Source organism: Coloeus monedula (genome assembly GCF_965178545.1).
Source record: "Coloeus monedula genome assembly, chromosome: 11".
Taxonomy (NCBI): domain Eukaryota; kingdom Metazoa; phylum Chordata; class Aves; order Passeriformes; family Corvidae; genus Coloeus; species Coloeus monedula.
In genome coordinates, this window is record NC_138791.1 from 1,847,799 (window position 1) to 1,865,764 (window position 17,966).

At 41.2% G+C, this 17,966-nt stretch overlaps 1 protein-coding gene across 8 annotated transcripts in view; it reads left to right on the forward strand.

Moving 5' to 3' along the window:
* The window catches only part of RAF1 (Raf-1 proto-oncogene, serine/threonine kinase), a 65,405-nt gene that overhangs the window by 34,588 nt on the left and 12,851 nt on the right, over nucleotides 1-17,966 (forward strand). For 4 of the 8 annotated variants that reach the window (XM_082288858.1, XM_082288857.1, XM_082288862.1 and 1 more), the window contains exons 2-8: nucleotides 2,254-2,309; nucleotides 10,767-10,982; nucleotides 11,701-11,813; nucleotides 12,834-12,936; nucleotides 14,503-14,660; nucleotides 15,573-15,671; nucleotides 17,099-17,252. In XM_082288858.1, the coding sequence (XP_082144984.1) occupies nucleotides 10,776-10,982; nucleotides 11,701-11,813; nucleotides 12,834-12,936; nucleotides 14,503-14,660; nucleotides 15,573-15,671; nucleotides 17,099-17,252 (834 nt within the window). In that variant the 5' untranslated portion in view covers nucleotides 2,254-2,309; nucleotides 10,767-10,775. The remainder of the gene's footprint in view (nucleotides 1-2,253; nucleotides 2,310-10,766; nucleotides 10,983-11,700; nucleotides 11,814-12,833; nucleotides 12,937-14,502; nucleotides 14,661-15,572; nucleotides 15,672-17,098; nucleotides 17,253-17,966) is intronic. The other 4 variants (XM_082288861.1, XM_082288860.1, XM_082288863.1 and 1 more) reach the window with 2 other exon arrangements.

Genomic DNA, 17,966 nt, shown 5'->3' on the forward strand with positions numbered 1-17,966 from the left:
AAAAATATTTTTTGTTCTGTCAGCATAGATAATACTGTAGCTGTGACTACAAGAGATTCTTTCACTTTTGTTTGCATATTTTGTGTCTGGCAGAGGGGTTATTTTTAATGTTGGGTACCTTTGTATATTGATTGTTTTGTCTTTCTTGGTTTCTCATGTGGACTTCAAATAGGCAATGTGAAATTTAAAGATGGGGATTAACAGTGTAGCTCAGGAATAAGTGGAGTAGGAGGTTTTGTCCTAATTTCTAAAAGGCCAGGTTGATGTTGGATAAATTTTAATTTGGTGATTCCTTCACACTATAGGAAATTAATATTTTTTCTGGGAATAAGTTATCAGCACTGCCGGTGACAAAATGTTGTATCTATCCAAATACTTGTCGTGGAAGCTGGAGCAAACAGCAGGAATACCCTGAGTGTGAAACACTGGGGTTCAGTGGCACAAGTATCACATAGAGATGTGTGGCTGCCTGAATTACAATGCTGAAATTTGTGGTTACTTCATCTCAAATACAAGGTGTATTTTCTGAAACCATCAATATCTATAGTTCAGAAGTGTCTGACAACACTGAACACCCCAAACCTCAAGCTTTTGTCCTGGCTGTTTGTGCATTTAGAAGTTTATTTGGGGCAGAATTTTTCCAAAGCAATGGTTTGACACTGAAGTGTGATGAGTGATTAACTTGTATGAGTTCAGCATTCCCCTTACAGGCCGCTGCTGGCCTTGCTCCTTCTCCTACTCCTTAGTGCATCTCAGGTGGAAATCCTGCAAGCAGGCAAACTTCCTCCAGGACACAGTGATTTTCTTCTCCCTTGGCTTTGCCATTGTCTTAGATGAACAATTCTGGTCAGGTTTAATTGAATCTCACATCTGCAGTAACAGCTGGGCTTTTTGGCAGCTCTTTTACTTCTTAAACCCTTGTTGTTGCCAGTTCTATTAGCAAATATTCTTACCTTTTTTTTTTTTTTGTCATGTGTCTCTTATCTGTCAAGAAAAATAAGTAATTTTTCCTGCCTTACAGCTATTGCTTTGGTGGCAGATGGAAATACTGCACCTGCTTCTTCTTCAGCCCATCACATGTATTTTATGCTGTGCTGTCTCTTCTTGATTTATGCATGAGATTTCTTTTTCTTCCTGCTGATTTTACAGTAAAAATGCTTTAGGTTTTCGTTCTGTAAAGTCTCTACCCTTCCCCATCAGTTTTCCCTCCTCTTTTTCATGTAACATCATCCATCTTACTGACTCATTGTCGTCTTTTGTATTTGGTTATAACTAAAGATCTCGCCTTTTCCTCTGGTGTGAGAAAAACAGAATTCCTTCCTTCTCCCCAGTCTCCCTGCTTATCTTTTTCCATGATTGGAGGCATATTTACACTATTTTATATGCCACATTCCTTAATGTTTGTTGGAGACAGGTGTGCTAGGTAGTAAGCAGGGTAAGCTCACAGCTCATATTGTAAGTAGACTTTACTTTAAAAATGGCTCAAGGTGGAGGTCCCAAAGCATTCATCTGATTTCTTGTTAATCTTTGGGAGTTTGCTGTCTTGGTGAAATCATTGCAGCTTCTTTTTGTTTATTTATTTTAATTTTTTCCCTACTTGCTCTGTCCAGAAGAGAAGATACTTCTAACCAAAAGTGAGTTGGCAGTATAAGATCTCTTCTTGATTTTTTCTTGTATTTCTTATAAAGACATGAGGAAGCTGGGACTTCTGGTCTGGAGAAGAAAAAGCTTTTTGGGGGAGGATCCCATCAAGATTTCTTCAGCTTCCCTAGGAATTCTTCCTCTTACAGTTGGTGCTTTTATGCAAGATACAGAGAGCCTTCAGAGGCTTGGCTGCTTGTTACTGTTTTGTATGCAAGATTTGTCAACATTTGTGAGTCAGCAAGGTGTTTGGCTAAGTGAGGAACTGACGTGTGAGTAGGGAGTATTCATCTCCTATTTAATTTCTACTTCAGTGAGTTTTTAGCAATAAAAGACTTTCATGATGTTCTGCAATAAGAATGAGATGCTGTTGTGCTGGTAGCATTTGGTTGTCCTGCAGTCTGGCCTTGCGCTCTGTGTCTCATTACACTGAAATGCTGCATAAAATAATGAAAGGCTGGAAGACCCTGAAAACTCTGAAAGTAGAAGGATGATAATTTATCACTGATGTGACTCACAAAGTAATTTTGTTGTTATTTATTTGGTATGTAGTGCATGTATATGTTTGTCTGTTAAAATGTAAATAACTTCTGTTTTTGTTGTCTTCCACAGATGATGTGCTTCATCCTTTTGTCATAGGACTTCATTTGCTGAAAGGAAAGCTAAAGGTATAAATAACTTTCTTTTATCTTGCCCTTCCTCCTTATCCTGGCCCATTCTTTCTTCTGAGGTGCCTGGACTTTTCCTGGGGGAAGGGAAACTTGGCTCAGCCAAGCTCAGTGCTTGTATTCCTGCACTGCTGCTAAAATTCACTTTTTGTTTTTTGAAAAATACCTCAAAATTGATATGGAACATACAGTTGTTCCAGGGTTTGCATTATCAGAAGTGTGTATTTAACTTAAGCTCTTACTTCAGTCAGTCTCCTTGGGTATTTGCTTTGCAGGGGAAAAGCCCTTCCTCACCTTCCTCAGTTTAGAACTTCAGCTCTTGATGTTTGCCTGTCTTCTCCAAATGGCATTTGCCTTTCCACACAACTGCAGATCTGTTGGGAATAATCCAGACCTAATGTAAATTGTGTCTGTGACATTATCTGAAAGCTCTATCTCTGTAACATAGTGGCTGGTATGGCGCTTTGTTAAATAAATAGAAACCCACCCAAACCAGAACTGTAATTTCATGGGTGTATTTAATAAGATAATGTTAAAATGGAGCATAATTTCTTTTTGGAGGCTCTCAGGACAGTAAATGTTTGACATAGTCTTAAGTAATGTTTGTAGTATGTGATCTCTAATATTTAAGTACATTCTGTTTTTATTTGCCATTTTATTTAGGTTTCTTTGCAAATACAGGTGCATACAAACCCAGAAAATAAAGTTGTTAGAGCTGTCCAGGCATTATGTTATGGAAAGATATATCCAACTATGCCCTGGTGCATTTTGTTATAAAATACAAGGGAGAATCCTTCGTTTTATCTCCTCCAAGGCCCTTTCCAAGAGTGGCTAGGTGCTTGTCCCTGTGCCCTGCCCTCTGCCCGTCTGGGTATTTCCATGTCCCAGCTCTTGGAATCACATTATTGACCTCCACGTGGCACTGCAGGCCTGGCACAGAGCCCACATTTAATTAAATCGATTTATTGGCTGAGAGCTGCCCTGAGTGAAAGCAGGGAGCACCTGGCTCTTGGACAGGCTGGGGCAGATCATCTGTTGGGATGCACAGGTAATTCAGCATTGCCTGGTGCTTTGCAGTGCTGTTTAACAGCACCATGCAGGCTCTCTGTACAGTGTGATGTGAGCACAGCTCCCAGCAGCTTCTTTAATAATCCTCAGGCTGTTCCTTCTCTCAAAGCTGAGCTTGCTGTAGATCTGGGGTGTTCTCAGTGCTGGTGTCCTCAATGCTGCTGCGTTTCCTACACGCGACCGAGGGAGGACAGAGCCAGGAATTCTTTGTGCTGAGGTTCTCAGTCACTTTTTTGTTTAATCCTTGAGAACTTGTGTGGGAAGGGCATTTGGTGGATTGCTGACATTTGAGTAACTTTTTTCATCCTTGCTGTAAAGTGGATGAGTTCCAGGCAACTGCAAACACAGTTTGGGGCTTTCAGACTGGAAACAATTGGAGAATGAGCAAGTGCAGAATGCAGATAGGCACATGGCTGGGAACGTATGTGCACTTGATTGAGAGACTTGGGGTGAAAAAAAAGGCTTGTCCAGAGTGTTTTGACCATGTAAAGACAAAACACTTGTAGTCCCACTTCTGTCTGCAGTGCAAGGCCTATTTTAAAGAGGTGTCTCTGTAAATCTCTCTTTGGAGAATTCTCCTGGGAAGAATTTAACATTATGGCACAGAAGCAAGAAGTCTGAATGACAGGACTGTCATATGATGTGATTCTGATACAATCAGCTATAAGAAAGCAGTGTTCAGTCCTTTTTGTTTCTAGTAATGAGTTTGAATTTGCTGAATTAAAAAAGGAGAACGTCTTAAATATCACTTCAGCCTTAGTAGTCTTCATAATGTTAAGAGCACATTAGAGAAAAAAATTATGAAATACTGTACTAAAAAAAAAATGGAAGTTTTATTCCATGGCAGAGTTCTGGTGCTTTGATAGCAAAACTTGGATAAAACATATGTGCACTTTCCTTGCTTGCTTTTTCCTTTCCTACTGTTTCAATAGTAATTTCATAAACTTCTTTGTGAATCTATATAAACTCAGCAGCTGTACTTAAATCCAATTTAAAAACATTCTGACTGCTTAGAAACACCTGCTGCATTTTTCTTTTTACTTGGGATTGGTTTTTTGCTTTGCCAAAGGGAAAGCTTTGGATTCTGGGTGTTCAGTGCTCCTGTTTCCCTAATGTAGGAATTGTGGTTTCATAGGGAAGCTTAGAGCTCCATATTTAAATTTCATAGAAACATGATGTGGAAAGAAATGGGTGACTGACGTGGGAATGATCTGTTTGGAAAGGACAAACCAAACAGATCTTCCTGAGAATTGGCTGGGAAAAGTATTCTGGAGCTGTTACAACCAACAGAGAGCAGGCACAGAGTGGCCAAAGGTGCAGATTGTTTTGGTGACAAATTCCTGTTAAGCAGAGCCCAAAGTACAGCCTGCTGCAGCCAGGTAGTCTGACTGGGTTTGTGCTTACTAGCCAGAGTTTCACTCTGAAAGTAGCTTTTAGCTAAAAAGGCATTAATCTTACCAATTAATAAGTCTAAAAGCAGGTTGAGAGTTGTATTGCTCATGTCCTCCTTACTGTAGGGCCCACTTGTTGGAAAACTAGTGTTATTTTTTTTCTGAAGGCTGAAGTAGTGACTAAGAACAGAATAGTTTTGATAAATTAAGAAAAAAGAGAAAATATAACTTCCAAGATCCGGACATCAGAGGCAGAAATTGTATGTGTTTCAGTACTGGTTGTTTTTTGTTCGGTTTGTTTTTTTTTTTCCTGAACACTGACTTTCCTTCTGTTAATTTTTAATTTTTGTCAGTTGTGTTAGGCAGGAGTTTGCTTTTTGGCATTGATCTCTTAAAATGAAGGACACATGAAGGAAAAGCACCAACCTTGTAGGTGTTAGAGGGATCTGCCTGGGTTGTTACACTGATCCTAATTCATGCCCTGCATTTATATTTCCATGGATCACAACTTTATTTATTGATACAGGAATGGGTCTCTATTTATCCTCTACTTCTCTGAAAAGCTACTTTTAAAAAATACTGGTATGGATCATAACAGAGATTTGTCTGGTTTGAATTTCCGGTTTTCCCCCAGATAATTGGTCACCCAAGCAATATTAAATCAATTGATAATTACTGTATGGGAGGAGAAAAGGCCACAGTTAAATGGATCATTGATCTTTTTGTGTCAGAGATGAAAACTTTTCTTCTAAGCAGCTTTTCAAGCTTATATTTACTGACAAAAGTTTGTATTTTGAAATAGATTCTGGACTTTGTTCTGTGCCGTTTTGCCTTTGTAGATGTACTCCATGAAACATGACTGTGTGTGGATAAAGATGGCAGCACGTGTGTGTTGGCAGGGGGGACTGTTTCAACATATTTCTAAGGGCTTTTTGGTGTTTGTTTCAGAAAAAAGAAAGCACAAAGTACCTAAACTCTGTAGTGAGAGTTTAGCTTTGTAACATGTGAACTTGCAGCCTAATTCGGTACCAGTTCTGGCATTTCTGAGGGAGGGAGACTGAAATTTTTAACAGTCCAGACCAGCAATTTGTCCTGGTCATGGAAAAAGTCAGAGTAACTTACAGTACCTTTTGAATTGGAATGAATGACATGAATGTATTGATTGTGTATGAGTGACTGATCTCCAGGAATTTGTTCCTGTCAGATGTGCACATTCCAGAGCCGATCCGTGCTTTTGGTTTGATACATGTTCCAATGATTCATTAGCAGGACCTGCAATGTATGCAAAAAGCACTGATGAAAAGTGCAGTCTTGGTCACAGTGTGCAGTACTGCTGGGGACTTGCAGGCGTAAATGATGTTATTTTTCTGCTTAGGCTGAACGTTTAATGTGAAACCAATCTGTATCAGTTTCCCAGCAGTTGTGGATCTACAAGAGGACCGATCTACTTCTATATCTTAAAATATTCTTTGAATGCTGCTCTTGCAGTTTCAGTTGTAGGAAGGCTATTTAAAGGCATTTTCATGGAAGTGATGAGCTGCAGGAAGAAAAGATTTGAAGACGATTTTTAGAAAGATGCATGAAAATACCCAGCTGGCAGTGGATTATTTGAGCATGGCATAAACATAAATCCAGTGTCTGATAATGATTATGTTTCAGAAACATGCTTGTAATTAATTTTAAGAGAGAAAAGCTAGTTTTTCTGGAATAGACAAACCTAAGAAAAAATATAATTATGAAGGCATCATCGTAAAAATCTTTCCTCCTTTATTTTAAATTAAATTTCTCCTTAGAACATAGTTTCAAATATCTTTTCACTGGAGTGGATTGGTATGGATCTTGGGGGAGCTGGAGTAAATGAGCATAGTGAGTAAAAATGCCTTTAATCAATTACTGCTTGGAGCAAAATACCCAAAGGGAGTAAACTAATCAATGCCAGGGCCCAGGTTACAGGACACTGCAGGGTGAGCTGTGCTCTGCACATGAATTACCTGCTGAGGTGGACTCAAACCTGTGTCCAGAGATGGTCTGCCTGCTTTGTTCTGCTGTTGTGCCCGTTCAGTGTTCCCTGAATGAGCTAGAAATTGTGTGTGGCTGTGCAATATTAGGTTGTGTCATTAAATGTTATGTTCTGTCAGCTCAAAGCTGGTCAGTTAGGTTCTGTATTAATTCTCTTCCCTCATACCTGTGCATGCAGTGAGCTGCTGGAGTTCCAAGGGGATAGTTTTGTATGTATTAATATAAATTTTAAGCCAGCTTTCTATGCACTGGAGGGCAGAGGAAAGGTGTAAGTCATTTGAAAATCACTTCCTAGGCAGCAGCTTTTCTGACTGTCTATTCTTCCATGATAATAATTTGGAATAAGGCTTGAGAAGTGAGCATTGGTGCCCATGCACTACCAGAATTTGAATGTTCTCAACCAGACTGTTGCTGGCCCGAGTGAAGAGGTGTTTGTGAGGCCCTGGAACCTCTTGTCAGCCACAGAGGGTTGTCTGGGCATAGCTGCAAGAGTCAGCAGCAGGACAATTAGGGTTTCTTCAACAAGCTCCACCTTTCCAGCTGCAAGCCCTTGTACAGTGGATGCCAGAGCAGGTTTAGCAACTTTCCATCAGGGATTCCCTGTCTCTCCCCAGGAGACTGTGAATATCTGTTAAACTTCCCCTTCTTCTCCCGTGCCCCTCCACCCTCAGGCCACTTGGCAGGTTTTTGTCAGCTCCAGGCCAGGTCTGACCTCTGTTCTCATCTGTTCCCTTCAGTGCTGGCTCCTCCTTGAGTGCACAAGTAGAACCTAGAGCTCTCAGTTTAGGAAAGGAAGGAGAGCTAAGGATGGTGTGTGTGGCACATCCACTTTCTAGGAAAAGAACTCTCGACATCTGTGAGCAAACCCAGACTGCCAGGAACTCAATCCTCAGCCAAAAAAGATGGCAAAACCCCACTGATAAAGGACAGTGGCAAGAGAGAGCAGGGTGTTGCTGGAGGGGAGGATTGTGCCAGACATGCACAGTCTTGAGACTGTCCAGCACTTACTGAGGCAAAGATCCTGGGAGAGAAGGATGCAAATGCCTAATTAAAGATAGAACTGACATTTGGATATACAGAAGGCTGATAGCAGTTGCTGTCTGTTTTTCTGTGTGTGCAACAACCTTAAAATACATTGCTGTGATCTTCCCTGGCAGTCTGTGCTTCAGTGTGCAGTGTTTGGGAGAGAGAATACCCTGAGAGCAGGGAAGTAACTTTTTTGGTATGAAGCTTATCTTTTGTCAAAATGCGAGTTTGAATTCTTTGTCATTTCCTGCTTTCTCTGGAGTTTTTCAGGAAATGTTGGCAGCATATCAAAATATTAAATATAAAGGCTGTAACGTTGGGCTGTTGTCAGCTTCTATCAGCAAGGACAACAAGGGGGTTTTGATGGCTGCCCTGCCATTCCTTATCTCGGCTTCTCAGCACAGAAATCAAGTTGAGCTCCTTTTCTTGTTTTGTCTCATCTGTTACCTGGAAGGGTGAAACAAAGGAGTTTCCCATAGGGGGTAAGTTAAGGGAAGCTCTCTGGGTTTCATCTTTCCCCTCTTATCTAACATTTTATCTCAGTTTTTATTGCTTCCATCTAAGTAGTTACTCCTTCAGCTGCCATGTGCATTATATGGGTGTTGCAACTGAACGTAACTTGTTTTTCACCTTCCTGATGCCTAGGAATTGTGAGATGTTGTAGGTGCTTATGTGTGGTGAACTTGGTTGTATTCCTCAATTTTATCTCCCTTCCATTTTTCACAGTATCTCAGTGTCTTCCTATTCCTTATTCCCTTTTTACATCAAATATAAAACTCTTTTAAAAATTTATATGCCATAGATTTAAAAATAAAAAAAAAATCCAAATATGGCAGTCCTGTTAGACTTTGACTGGGCATTGAGTTTTAAATCTTACTGGCATTTAAATATTTGGCACCTTTGGACAACTGGACCTGCACAGCTGATGGATTCAGGAATGACAGGGATTGGCAGGAGGGAAGGTGAGGATATGTTGTCACTGTGTACCTTGTCAGTGAAGGAGATATTTAGGAACTGGCTGAAAGTTCTCTTTGAGGCTGAGAGTTCTGCTGCTCTGGGGTTTGCATGCAGTGGTGATGACTTCACCTAAACCAAACCTTTCTCTGGAACTTTGTTACATTTCCTTTCTGGCTGCTGGTCAGAGCTGGGTTTAGGTCTGGAGCAAATTTACTTGCAAATGCAGCTATGGCCTTTCAGAGCTGTGCTGTGAAGGAAAACACTCTGAAATTCACCTTATCCTTCTGGGCACCCCAGAATGGACACTTAACATTAGTAGAGATCTTTTTTATCCAAGAATTCCATTGTTTTAACTTTTTCAGTGAAACAAACACCGTTGGCTTTTCTCTGACATAAACATAAGGAAATGTATTGGAGGGTTCAAATAATTTACAACAAAGGAGGTGCAGGACCACACATGAAATGAGACTTGAGCAGCTGATGACAGGTGTTCAGTAATGTAGTGTTGGCTGCTCTGAATTAGCTTGTTTGATTTCAGTACAGACTTTGGTTTTGCTTAGTTTTGAATACAATGTTTGAATATAATTTGGAGTTCAAGCTGCATTGCAGTTGGGATAGCTGGGGAAAACATACAATGATACCTTTGTCTTTGTCCCTGCATGTGCAAAAACGTGTGCTGGTTTGGAAGTGTGCAGGGGAGGGGGTTGTTTGTGTCCTTGCACTGGAAGATGTTTGTAAAATCATAAAAGTATTTGGGTTGAAAGGGACCTCAAAGCCCATCCAGTGCCACCCCTGCCATGGGCAGGGACACCTTGCACTACTCCAGAGTTCTCCAAGCCCCAGTGTCCAGCCTGGCCTTGGACACTTCCAGGGATCCAGGGACAGCCACAGCTTCTCTTGGTACCCTGTGCCAGGGCCTGCCCACCCTCACAGCCAAGAGTTTCTCCCCAGTGTCCCATTTAAACCTAATCCCTGTCTGTTTGAAGCCATTCCCCCTTGTCCTTTTAATTGTAAATAATCCCTCTCCATTTTTCTTGTTGGCTCTTTTCAGGTGCTGGAGGGCTGCAATTAGGTCAGCCTGGAGCCTTCTCTTCTCCAGGCTGAACAATCCCAGTTCTCCCAGGCTTTATTGATGCTGAAATGTAACAGAGCATAGTGTGTGTGAGGGTTGAGAAATTTTTTTGCTGTTTCATATTATGTAAATTGTGATAGTATTAAATAAAAACCCAAATAACCAAAGCCCCAAAATCAGTGACAAAACCAGTTTCCTTAATTAATTCTTTATATATTATAATTCCTGTTAAGCCTCTTTTCTTTAACAGTCTGGGCTAATGCTTGTGTGGCATATCTGGTTTATAGGACTGTTGTTCTGGCCTGCGGCTACAGATCCCTTCTCTCTGTGAGCCAGGACAGGACCCAGGGAACGACTGGAGCTGAGTCAGGGGAGATTTGGGTTGGAGATCAGGGAAAGGCTCTTCCCCCAGAGGGTGCTGGGCACTGCCCAGGCTCCCCAGGGAATGGGCACGGCCCCGAGGCTGCCAGAGCTGCAGGAGCGTTTGGACAGCGCTGCCAGGGATGCCCAGGCTGGGATTTGGGGTGTCTGTGCAGGGCCAGGGGCTGGACTGATGGTCCTTGTGAGTCCCTTCCAGCTGAGGATATTCTGTGATTCTGTGATCTGGCTGCCTTCCTGAAGGCCCCTCAGACAATGATTATGTAGATTAACATGGTGAAGTGCTCCTGTGACCCCGAGGTGCAGTGGGAGGAGGTACACATCTATTCCTTGTGCTCTGTTTGTGTGTAGAAAGTCAAATGCCTTCAAGAGTCAGGCTGATTGTGCAGCTGTGGCTGAGCTGTACCCTGCATGTGTAGGTTGATCACATCACGAGGCAGTGCAGCTTCAGATGCTTCCAGCAAAGGCTGAGGTTCGTTGTGTCAGGAGGAGAAAGCACCACTTCGAGTGACGGACATGGCCATCTTCCTGACTCTCTCTCCGTAGGCCGCATCAATGGAGCACATCCAGGGAGCTTGGAAGACCATCAGCAATGGGTTTGGGCTCAAGGATTCTGTCTTTGATGGCCCCAACTGTATTTCACCAACCATTGTCCAGCAGTTTGGTTACCAGCGCCGGGCGTCCGACGATGGCAAAATCTCGGATACATCCAAAACCAGCAATACCATCCGTGTTTTCCTGCCCAACAAGCAGCGCACCGTGGTGAGTCTGTGCTGCCTTTGTCTCAGAATCCCACTGCTGCCACTGGGACGTGGATCTGGCATGAGAAATGCCCAGCTTCAGAAGGGTCTTACTGTGATCAAGTGATGGTCAGCAGTTGGTTGGTTTTAGAGGATGTATTTTAAACGTGCGCTGTATCTGTATTCTGAGAAGCTGTGGATTCGCTGCCTCAGTGCTGTGAATTTTCTGATGTACATGAGCATGTTTCATATTAAAAGACAGTTGTTGGCTGACCTAAACAATGATGCCTGTATGACAGTTCTGTCACCATTTTCCTCACTTGAATGCCCACAGTGAAGTGTGGGGGTTAAAGCTGAAGTGAAACTTCTTGAGGGAACACTTCTGTTCAGTTTCTTGGAGCTCAGTGTACCTAATAATAGTCTTACCCAAAGTTCCCTGAAATCTAAATTAAGCCTTTTTCTGTACTTGAGGTAACTTTATTTGCCTGCATTTCTATTCCTTCTATGGGCTACTTGTATAAAATCCTGTTTCATAGAAATTTAGTAATTGTAAGAAACAGAGAAGTTATAAAAGGGCTTCAGAACTTCCTTTGCAGGAGTGCACAAAAGTGCACTTTGTGCAGCTTTCCTGGAGTTTCTAAGGAAAATGAAAAAATGGCCTTCCATTCCCGGAAAAGCTTAAAGAAATTGTGCAGTCAATGCCTAAATGTTTTGTTGCTTTTTTTTTCCTTTGGCCACAGGTGAATGTGCGAAATGGGATGACCTTGCATGACTGTCTCATGAAGGCACTGAAAGTAAGAGGTCTGCAGCCAGAGTGCTGCGCAGTTTTTCGACTTCTTGCTGAACCAAAAGGGTAAGAGTGAAACTTCCACCCAGAGAATGTAAAGATCTTGGGTTTGGAATAGCAGCAGTCATGCTTTCTTCCACTCTGGCTAATTTCTTTAAAAGCAGCTTGGTTGTGAACACTTCCATTATGCTTTCTTTGCCCTCTTCTAGGGTAACTCTGTCAGCTTCCTGGGTATTAACAATTTTATTTTTGTTTTAAAGCTAAATATTGAAAATACTTAAAATGGAGGTGTTCACTGAAGTGCTTGCAGCCCCTTGGTGAGGGTTGTGCTGTGCTCTAGATGAACTGATACCTTCCTTCATATTTGAGGTGCATTTCTATGCTGCATTTGTAGTTGGTAAATTCAGTGTTAGTGATTCTTAGCCCACTTCCCTGAACAGTTCTGTGTGCTCAGTTTTAAGGCTCTACATTCCTCTACAACTTCCCAATGTTTGGATTTCAATCTCACTTCAGATATTCCTTATTTTTTTGTAGGACCGGGGATGCTGCTATTAAATACCAAATGATTGTTTTAGAAGCTGAGGGAGTGAAGGTGTCTGGTGGAGTTAATGCACTTAACTTCACGCCTCCTAAGGCTTGGGTTTAAAGCTCCCTGTAGCCTCAGGCATTTGTGGGGTTACATCTCTGTAACCTCTGTAACTGAGGCCATTCTGGGGTCACCAGTCATGTCAGTACCCAAGCACCTGATAATGGCTTTTGTGTCACTGAGTCACTCATAATTCCTGTTACATTTATAAGGGTATTTCTGTGAGTCCATTAAACCTTCTAGGTGCTCTATGTCAGATATTATGTATACATAACATGTTAAAAAATGAGCAGAAAAACAGGTGGCTTGCAATGTGTTCCAGGTTGCTTCTGATTTTTTGAGTGAAAGACACTGAGATCTGTCTAGCTCACTGTAAGAAGTTAGCCATGCTTTTCTGGGTATTTGTTTTCAGCTTACTCAAGAAAACTCACAAAACATAGTTGTTGATGAGGCCAGGCTTATCTCCAAAGTGATTTTGTTGTCCCCATTTTCTCTTTCAGAAAAAAAGTGCGTTTGGATTGGAACACAGATGCTGCCTCCCTGATTGGAGAGGAGCTGCGAGTGGACTTCCTCGATCATGTCCCCCTCACCACACACAATTTTGTAAGCTTCTCCTGCTCTGTGTTCTGGTGTCAGTTGCATCCATTGAACCACATATTTGGCCAAAGAATGCTTTGGGCATTAGATAACTTCTGGCTTTCTGGACACAGGGATTTTCAGAAGTTGTGGTTGATTCCTTCACCCCCGCTCCCCACCAATTGGATTGGCTAAGTATCAGTTTGCAGTGAAATGCCAGAATTGTATTTATTACACTGGTGATCCCCAGGTGTCAGAGACTGTCAAAGCTCACAACATGCATATTCTTCACAGGTCTGATGATTGCCATTTTTATTTTATATAAATGCCTATGTCTGTAACTGTTGTGTTAAGATAACGACATCTTTAGAGTCCAGTAAAGGGAGAAAATTTGCATATTCAGTCTCTGTCTTATCAGTCAAAAAGGCTGGATAAGTTCAGCAGCTTTATTGGACTGGTGGTATTTGTACTGCATATTCGGGGTGCTGTTAATTCTGCAGGCCATGACATTGTTTTGTGAGTTAATGCTGCCTTGTGATTTGACAGAGTGTCCTTTGGGGAATGAAAGGTTTTAGTTTGTAGTTCCTTCTCAGAAATGGATTCTTTATTCCATACAGAACAAATAAGTAGAAGATGGTTTTGTGCTTTGTGGTTTTTTAATTAAATTTTTTTTTTTTTAAATTCCTTTTTGTTTTCAAAGAGATAATGCCCATCTCTTAACAGTTGTACCTTGCAATATGTTCTCCTTCCTGGGAAGGAACTCTGTTTCTATATTTCAGCCTTTGTATTGTTTTGTTCTAGAAATACATTGTGCCAAGTGGCAAACCTAAAGGATTGTCACTGACATCCATGTGAAAGGTTAGGATTCATTTACAAAACCTCAAAGTCATTTTATGTCTACATTACATTTAAAAAAAAAAACTACAGAAAATGCCATCTGCAGTTGGTCACCAGAAAATGAGTATTTTTCTCCAGATCTGGAAGAAGCTGAAATTTGGAGCCTTCCTCCTCCCCAGTGTGTTCTGGAAGAAGAAACCCCTTGGTTCATTTGAATCTTTTTTCATACTTCAGAAGCTTCTAAAAAAGCAAAGTAGGCTGCCATTTTAAAAAAGTAGAAATGCATTAGACTATTTTAATTACTAAGGAATTTATTTCTCATGCGAGGGATATTGGTTAATCATAAACACCAAGAGTTTTGGCTAATAAAATAAATGAGGTGGGCCTTCTGATCTGATGCTCTTCTACCTCTTTAGTGTTACTGGAAACAAACAAAAACCCCAGCTCCTGGCTCACACAGCTCTGTCACCTTGCTGAGCAAAAACATTGCTTTTGCACTTCACAGAACACTTGTCCTTTTTTTTTCCTTGATTGGTTTTTTTTGTAAATAAAACCCTCAGTGTTTCTAAACTTTCCAGGTTTCCAACCAAACTGGAAATCCATGCCAGAATATTCAAGTGTGGTTTTAAGCTCAGTAGCAATCTGGGGGCTCTGATAGCATTTTAGCATGGTTGCTTATTTCTTCTGTTTGAAGATCTAGATCTCGGTTAATGAAGAACTAATGAGCTTGGGTTAATCACTTGCTGTGTTTTCCAGGCTCGGAAGACATTTCTGAAGCTAGCCTTCTGTGACATCTGCCAGAAGTTCCTGCTCAATGGCTTTCGGTGTCAGACATGTGGCTACAAATTCCACGAGCACTGCAGCACCAAGGTGCCAACCATGTGTGTGGACTGGAGCAACATCAGGCAGCTCTTGTAAGGACTGTTCCTTTCTAATGGCAGCAGCAATTCTGCGTGGCAGTTGGTTTTGTATCTTACCACAGAGATCCTTTTGGATTGTTGGGAAGTGCAGTCCCCGTGGTCGGTGTGCAGAATTGTGTATTGATTTCATGAAACACCCAGCAATGAGTGTCTGTTTCCAGGGGGAGAAGGCCATTCATGTTGACTGCATTTTGTTCTTTCTCTGAATTTTAGTATTCTGGGACAAGCAAACAAATACCTGGAATGGCCAGGCAGTTGCTCTAATGCCCTCTGTTTGAACAGGGGGACAGCAATTCCTCTCACACAACACTTTTGGTAGGAATAAACCAGGCCATGATTCAGTTGGATTTTAGCTGTTGGAAGTGTTGGTGTTTACTGTTGAAAATGGTGAATGGTGAGAAAACAGATGAAGGATAATACTTTCCTAATACCAGTTACAAAAAGTTGACAATTGTTATGTTAGAAGAAGTCCTTTTATGCAAAAGTGTTAAAGCCTGTAATTGTTTTTAATGTGTCTTAGTGGTTGAATTTTTTTATAACTAAACTTGGTCATGCAGTTACACTTTTTCTCCTACTAAGAGAGTGCAGGATGACTTGTGCCACTTGGTGTTACCTGGCTTTAATAGAACTTAATTGTGTCAAGTACCCTTTCAGGAAAATCCGAAGTCTGATACAAAAAGATTTTGTCTCTCAAGTTTAGAAAGAACACGTGGAACTTTTCTTTGGGAGTCTGAAGGCAGAGGTTTTAGTTGTACACAGAGGACAAACATGATGTAAAGATAGGAATGTGTTCATGAAGTTAATCATGCTGCAAAGAAACAGCCCTGTAAATTTTCAGCTTTCAAGAGCATTGTACAGGAGGTAGTGTAGCAGTTGAAACTGTAATTGTTTTTGTTGATATTTCAGATTGTTCCCAAATTCAAATATCAGTGACAGTGGTGTCCCTGCACTACCTCCCTTGACAATGAGACGGATGCGGGAGTCTGTCTCCCGGATACCTGTTAGGTAAGCTTGTATTTCCTGTCATTTCTCTTTTGGGAAATACACTTGTTTCAAAACAATCAATCCAAAGCAACAAAAGACCCCCAGCTCCTCCAAAGCAGAGCGATCTGATAGAAGGTTGGGATGAATGTGCAAGGCAGCAACACCACTTCATCACAGGCAGTTCTTTCTTAGATCCACCAAAGCATTGAGTTGAGATTTTATAGTTTTAATTTTTAGCCTTAAAATCTTAAGGTAGGGTATTAAAGGCTTTTTGGAGACCTTTGTTTTCCTGCCTAAGAAAATCCAAGGCTCCCTTTTGGTATTTTTGTGAACTAATTTCATTTATCTGATCAGGTAGTGTGTATCAAGGGTTTGTGTCTCATGGTGGATGATTCACATCCATGAACTAAAATAATGCTCTGATATTTATGATGACAGATAGGAGTTTAAAGAGAGAACAGTGGGAACTGAAAATATGTTCCTCTTAAGGAAAATTCTGAATACCTAAAGAGAACATTCCTGTAGTTTTAAGTGCTGAAATGTGTCCCTTTGCAAGGGGCCTGTCCCCTGATCCTAACGTGTGCCTGTATTCTTTTCCTTGAAATTCTAGAGGCTGAAGAGAGCAGGCCAGCTTTTGTTTTTTCTACACCCATTTGAAAAATCTGTTCAGGAATGAGGCACAGAGCACGTAGCTGACTTGTAAATGGTTCTATGTATTTATTTCTTTACTTTAATGGGAACTGCATCAGGAATTGATCTTTGCCATCTTACTCATATTTCCAGTGTTGTTGAACAGTGACTTATTAACTTAATAGATGTTTTGAAGGGTTTTGTGAAGGCTGGCCCATTTCAGTTAAGATACGTATGTGTTTTGGGATCCTTATGGTCTGAGTGGCCTTAGCTGTGATTTATAACTCTTGGTTGAGCTGGATTTTAGTCTTGGCCTCCTTTTAACTGGTGTTGGGTTTCATGACTTCCTTGCTGGCTGTTCTGTGCAAACCATTGAACAGTCTTGCAAAGCTTTACAAATTCAGGGCTTAGCTCTTAAACTGTGCGTTTAACAGGCTTGAAATGAGCAGTTTGTTTAATTTCACAGTCCTGAATTCATCTTTCAGAGCCAGTATTTTGTCAGAGTATTAAACGTGATTTGATGGGGATTGAGGTGAACTGTGGCTAAATTTGTAACAGCAGAAACAGACCTCAGCTAAACACACTAATGAAGTATGTGAGCTGACAAGATCTTCAAGTTTTTAAAATTTACTTCTTAAATTAAACTGGGAATGATTCAGCTGACCAAATAGTTTAGTTGATGTGTAAGTCCCAGTTTTTTCTCTGCTTGGAATTATGTGTATATTGCTTTTGGACAGGTTACATTGAACAGTGTTTTTCACTTGCTGGAGGGGAAAAAAATAACCACAACTTTCCCTTTCTCTCTCTTTCCTTCTCAGCTCCCAGCACAGGTATTCTACACCTCATGCCTTCACTTTCAACCCATCTAACCCTTCCTCTGAGGGCTCTCTGTCCCAAAGACAGCGCTCCACATCCACACCAAACGTGCACATGGTCAGCACCACAATGCCTGTAGACAGCCGGATAATCGAGGTAACGCTGCTGGGGGCAAGGAGCACAGAGTTAAACTAAAACTGCCACTGCCCATTAATAGTCACTGGATGGTTTTCCTTCTTGCCTTTCTGTCATTTGCTTACTGTTTGCTTCAGTTGGCTGAGTGGTGAAGAGTTTAGAAGACATATTTGCATAAGAAGTCAATAATTAATTCTTGCAGTCTATCAACTTTGCTGGAGTAATAGGCAAATTTTAGGGGTGTGCAAAGATGGGGTGGAGCTTAACTATTAAGCTCAGTTTCATGAAGAAATGCTTTTTAGGCATGTCTAAAAATGTTCTTTCAAATTTAAAAGTCTGGGTTTTTTTGGGGGGCTGGTGTTTATTTTAAATCAGACTAAAGGTGCTCTAAGTCTGGGTGTAGTTCTTGGACTTGGAATGCTCAGGTAGAAGCTTCCTGGTGATCTGTTTTGTCTTATACCTGTATGGAATTAACAGCAGTTCTGGGCCTGTGGGCTAAAGCCAGCTCTGTCTGAGACACTTTCTGCTGTTCCTTGCCTTCAAGCATCTTTTTCTTGGATTTTCCTTAGACTGGCAGTGAGAGACAACTCTTGGAAATCAGGCCTAAAGTGTGGTTGGGTTTTTTAAATTTTGTTTTGTGATAACCATAACAAAATGGTGTGGAGGAAGGGCTGGCAGGAGAAAGTGCAGAGCTGCAGGACTCCAGAGGGAGTGAGCACTGTTTGTTGCTTTTGC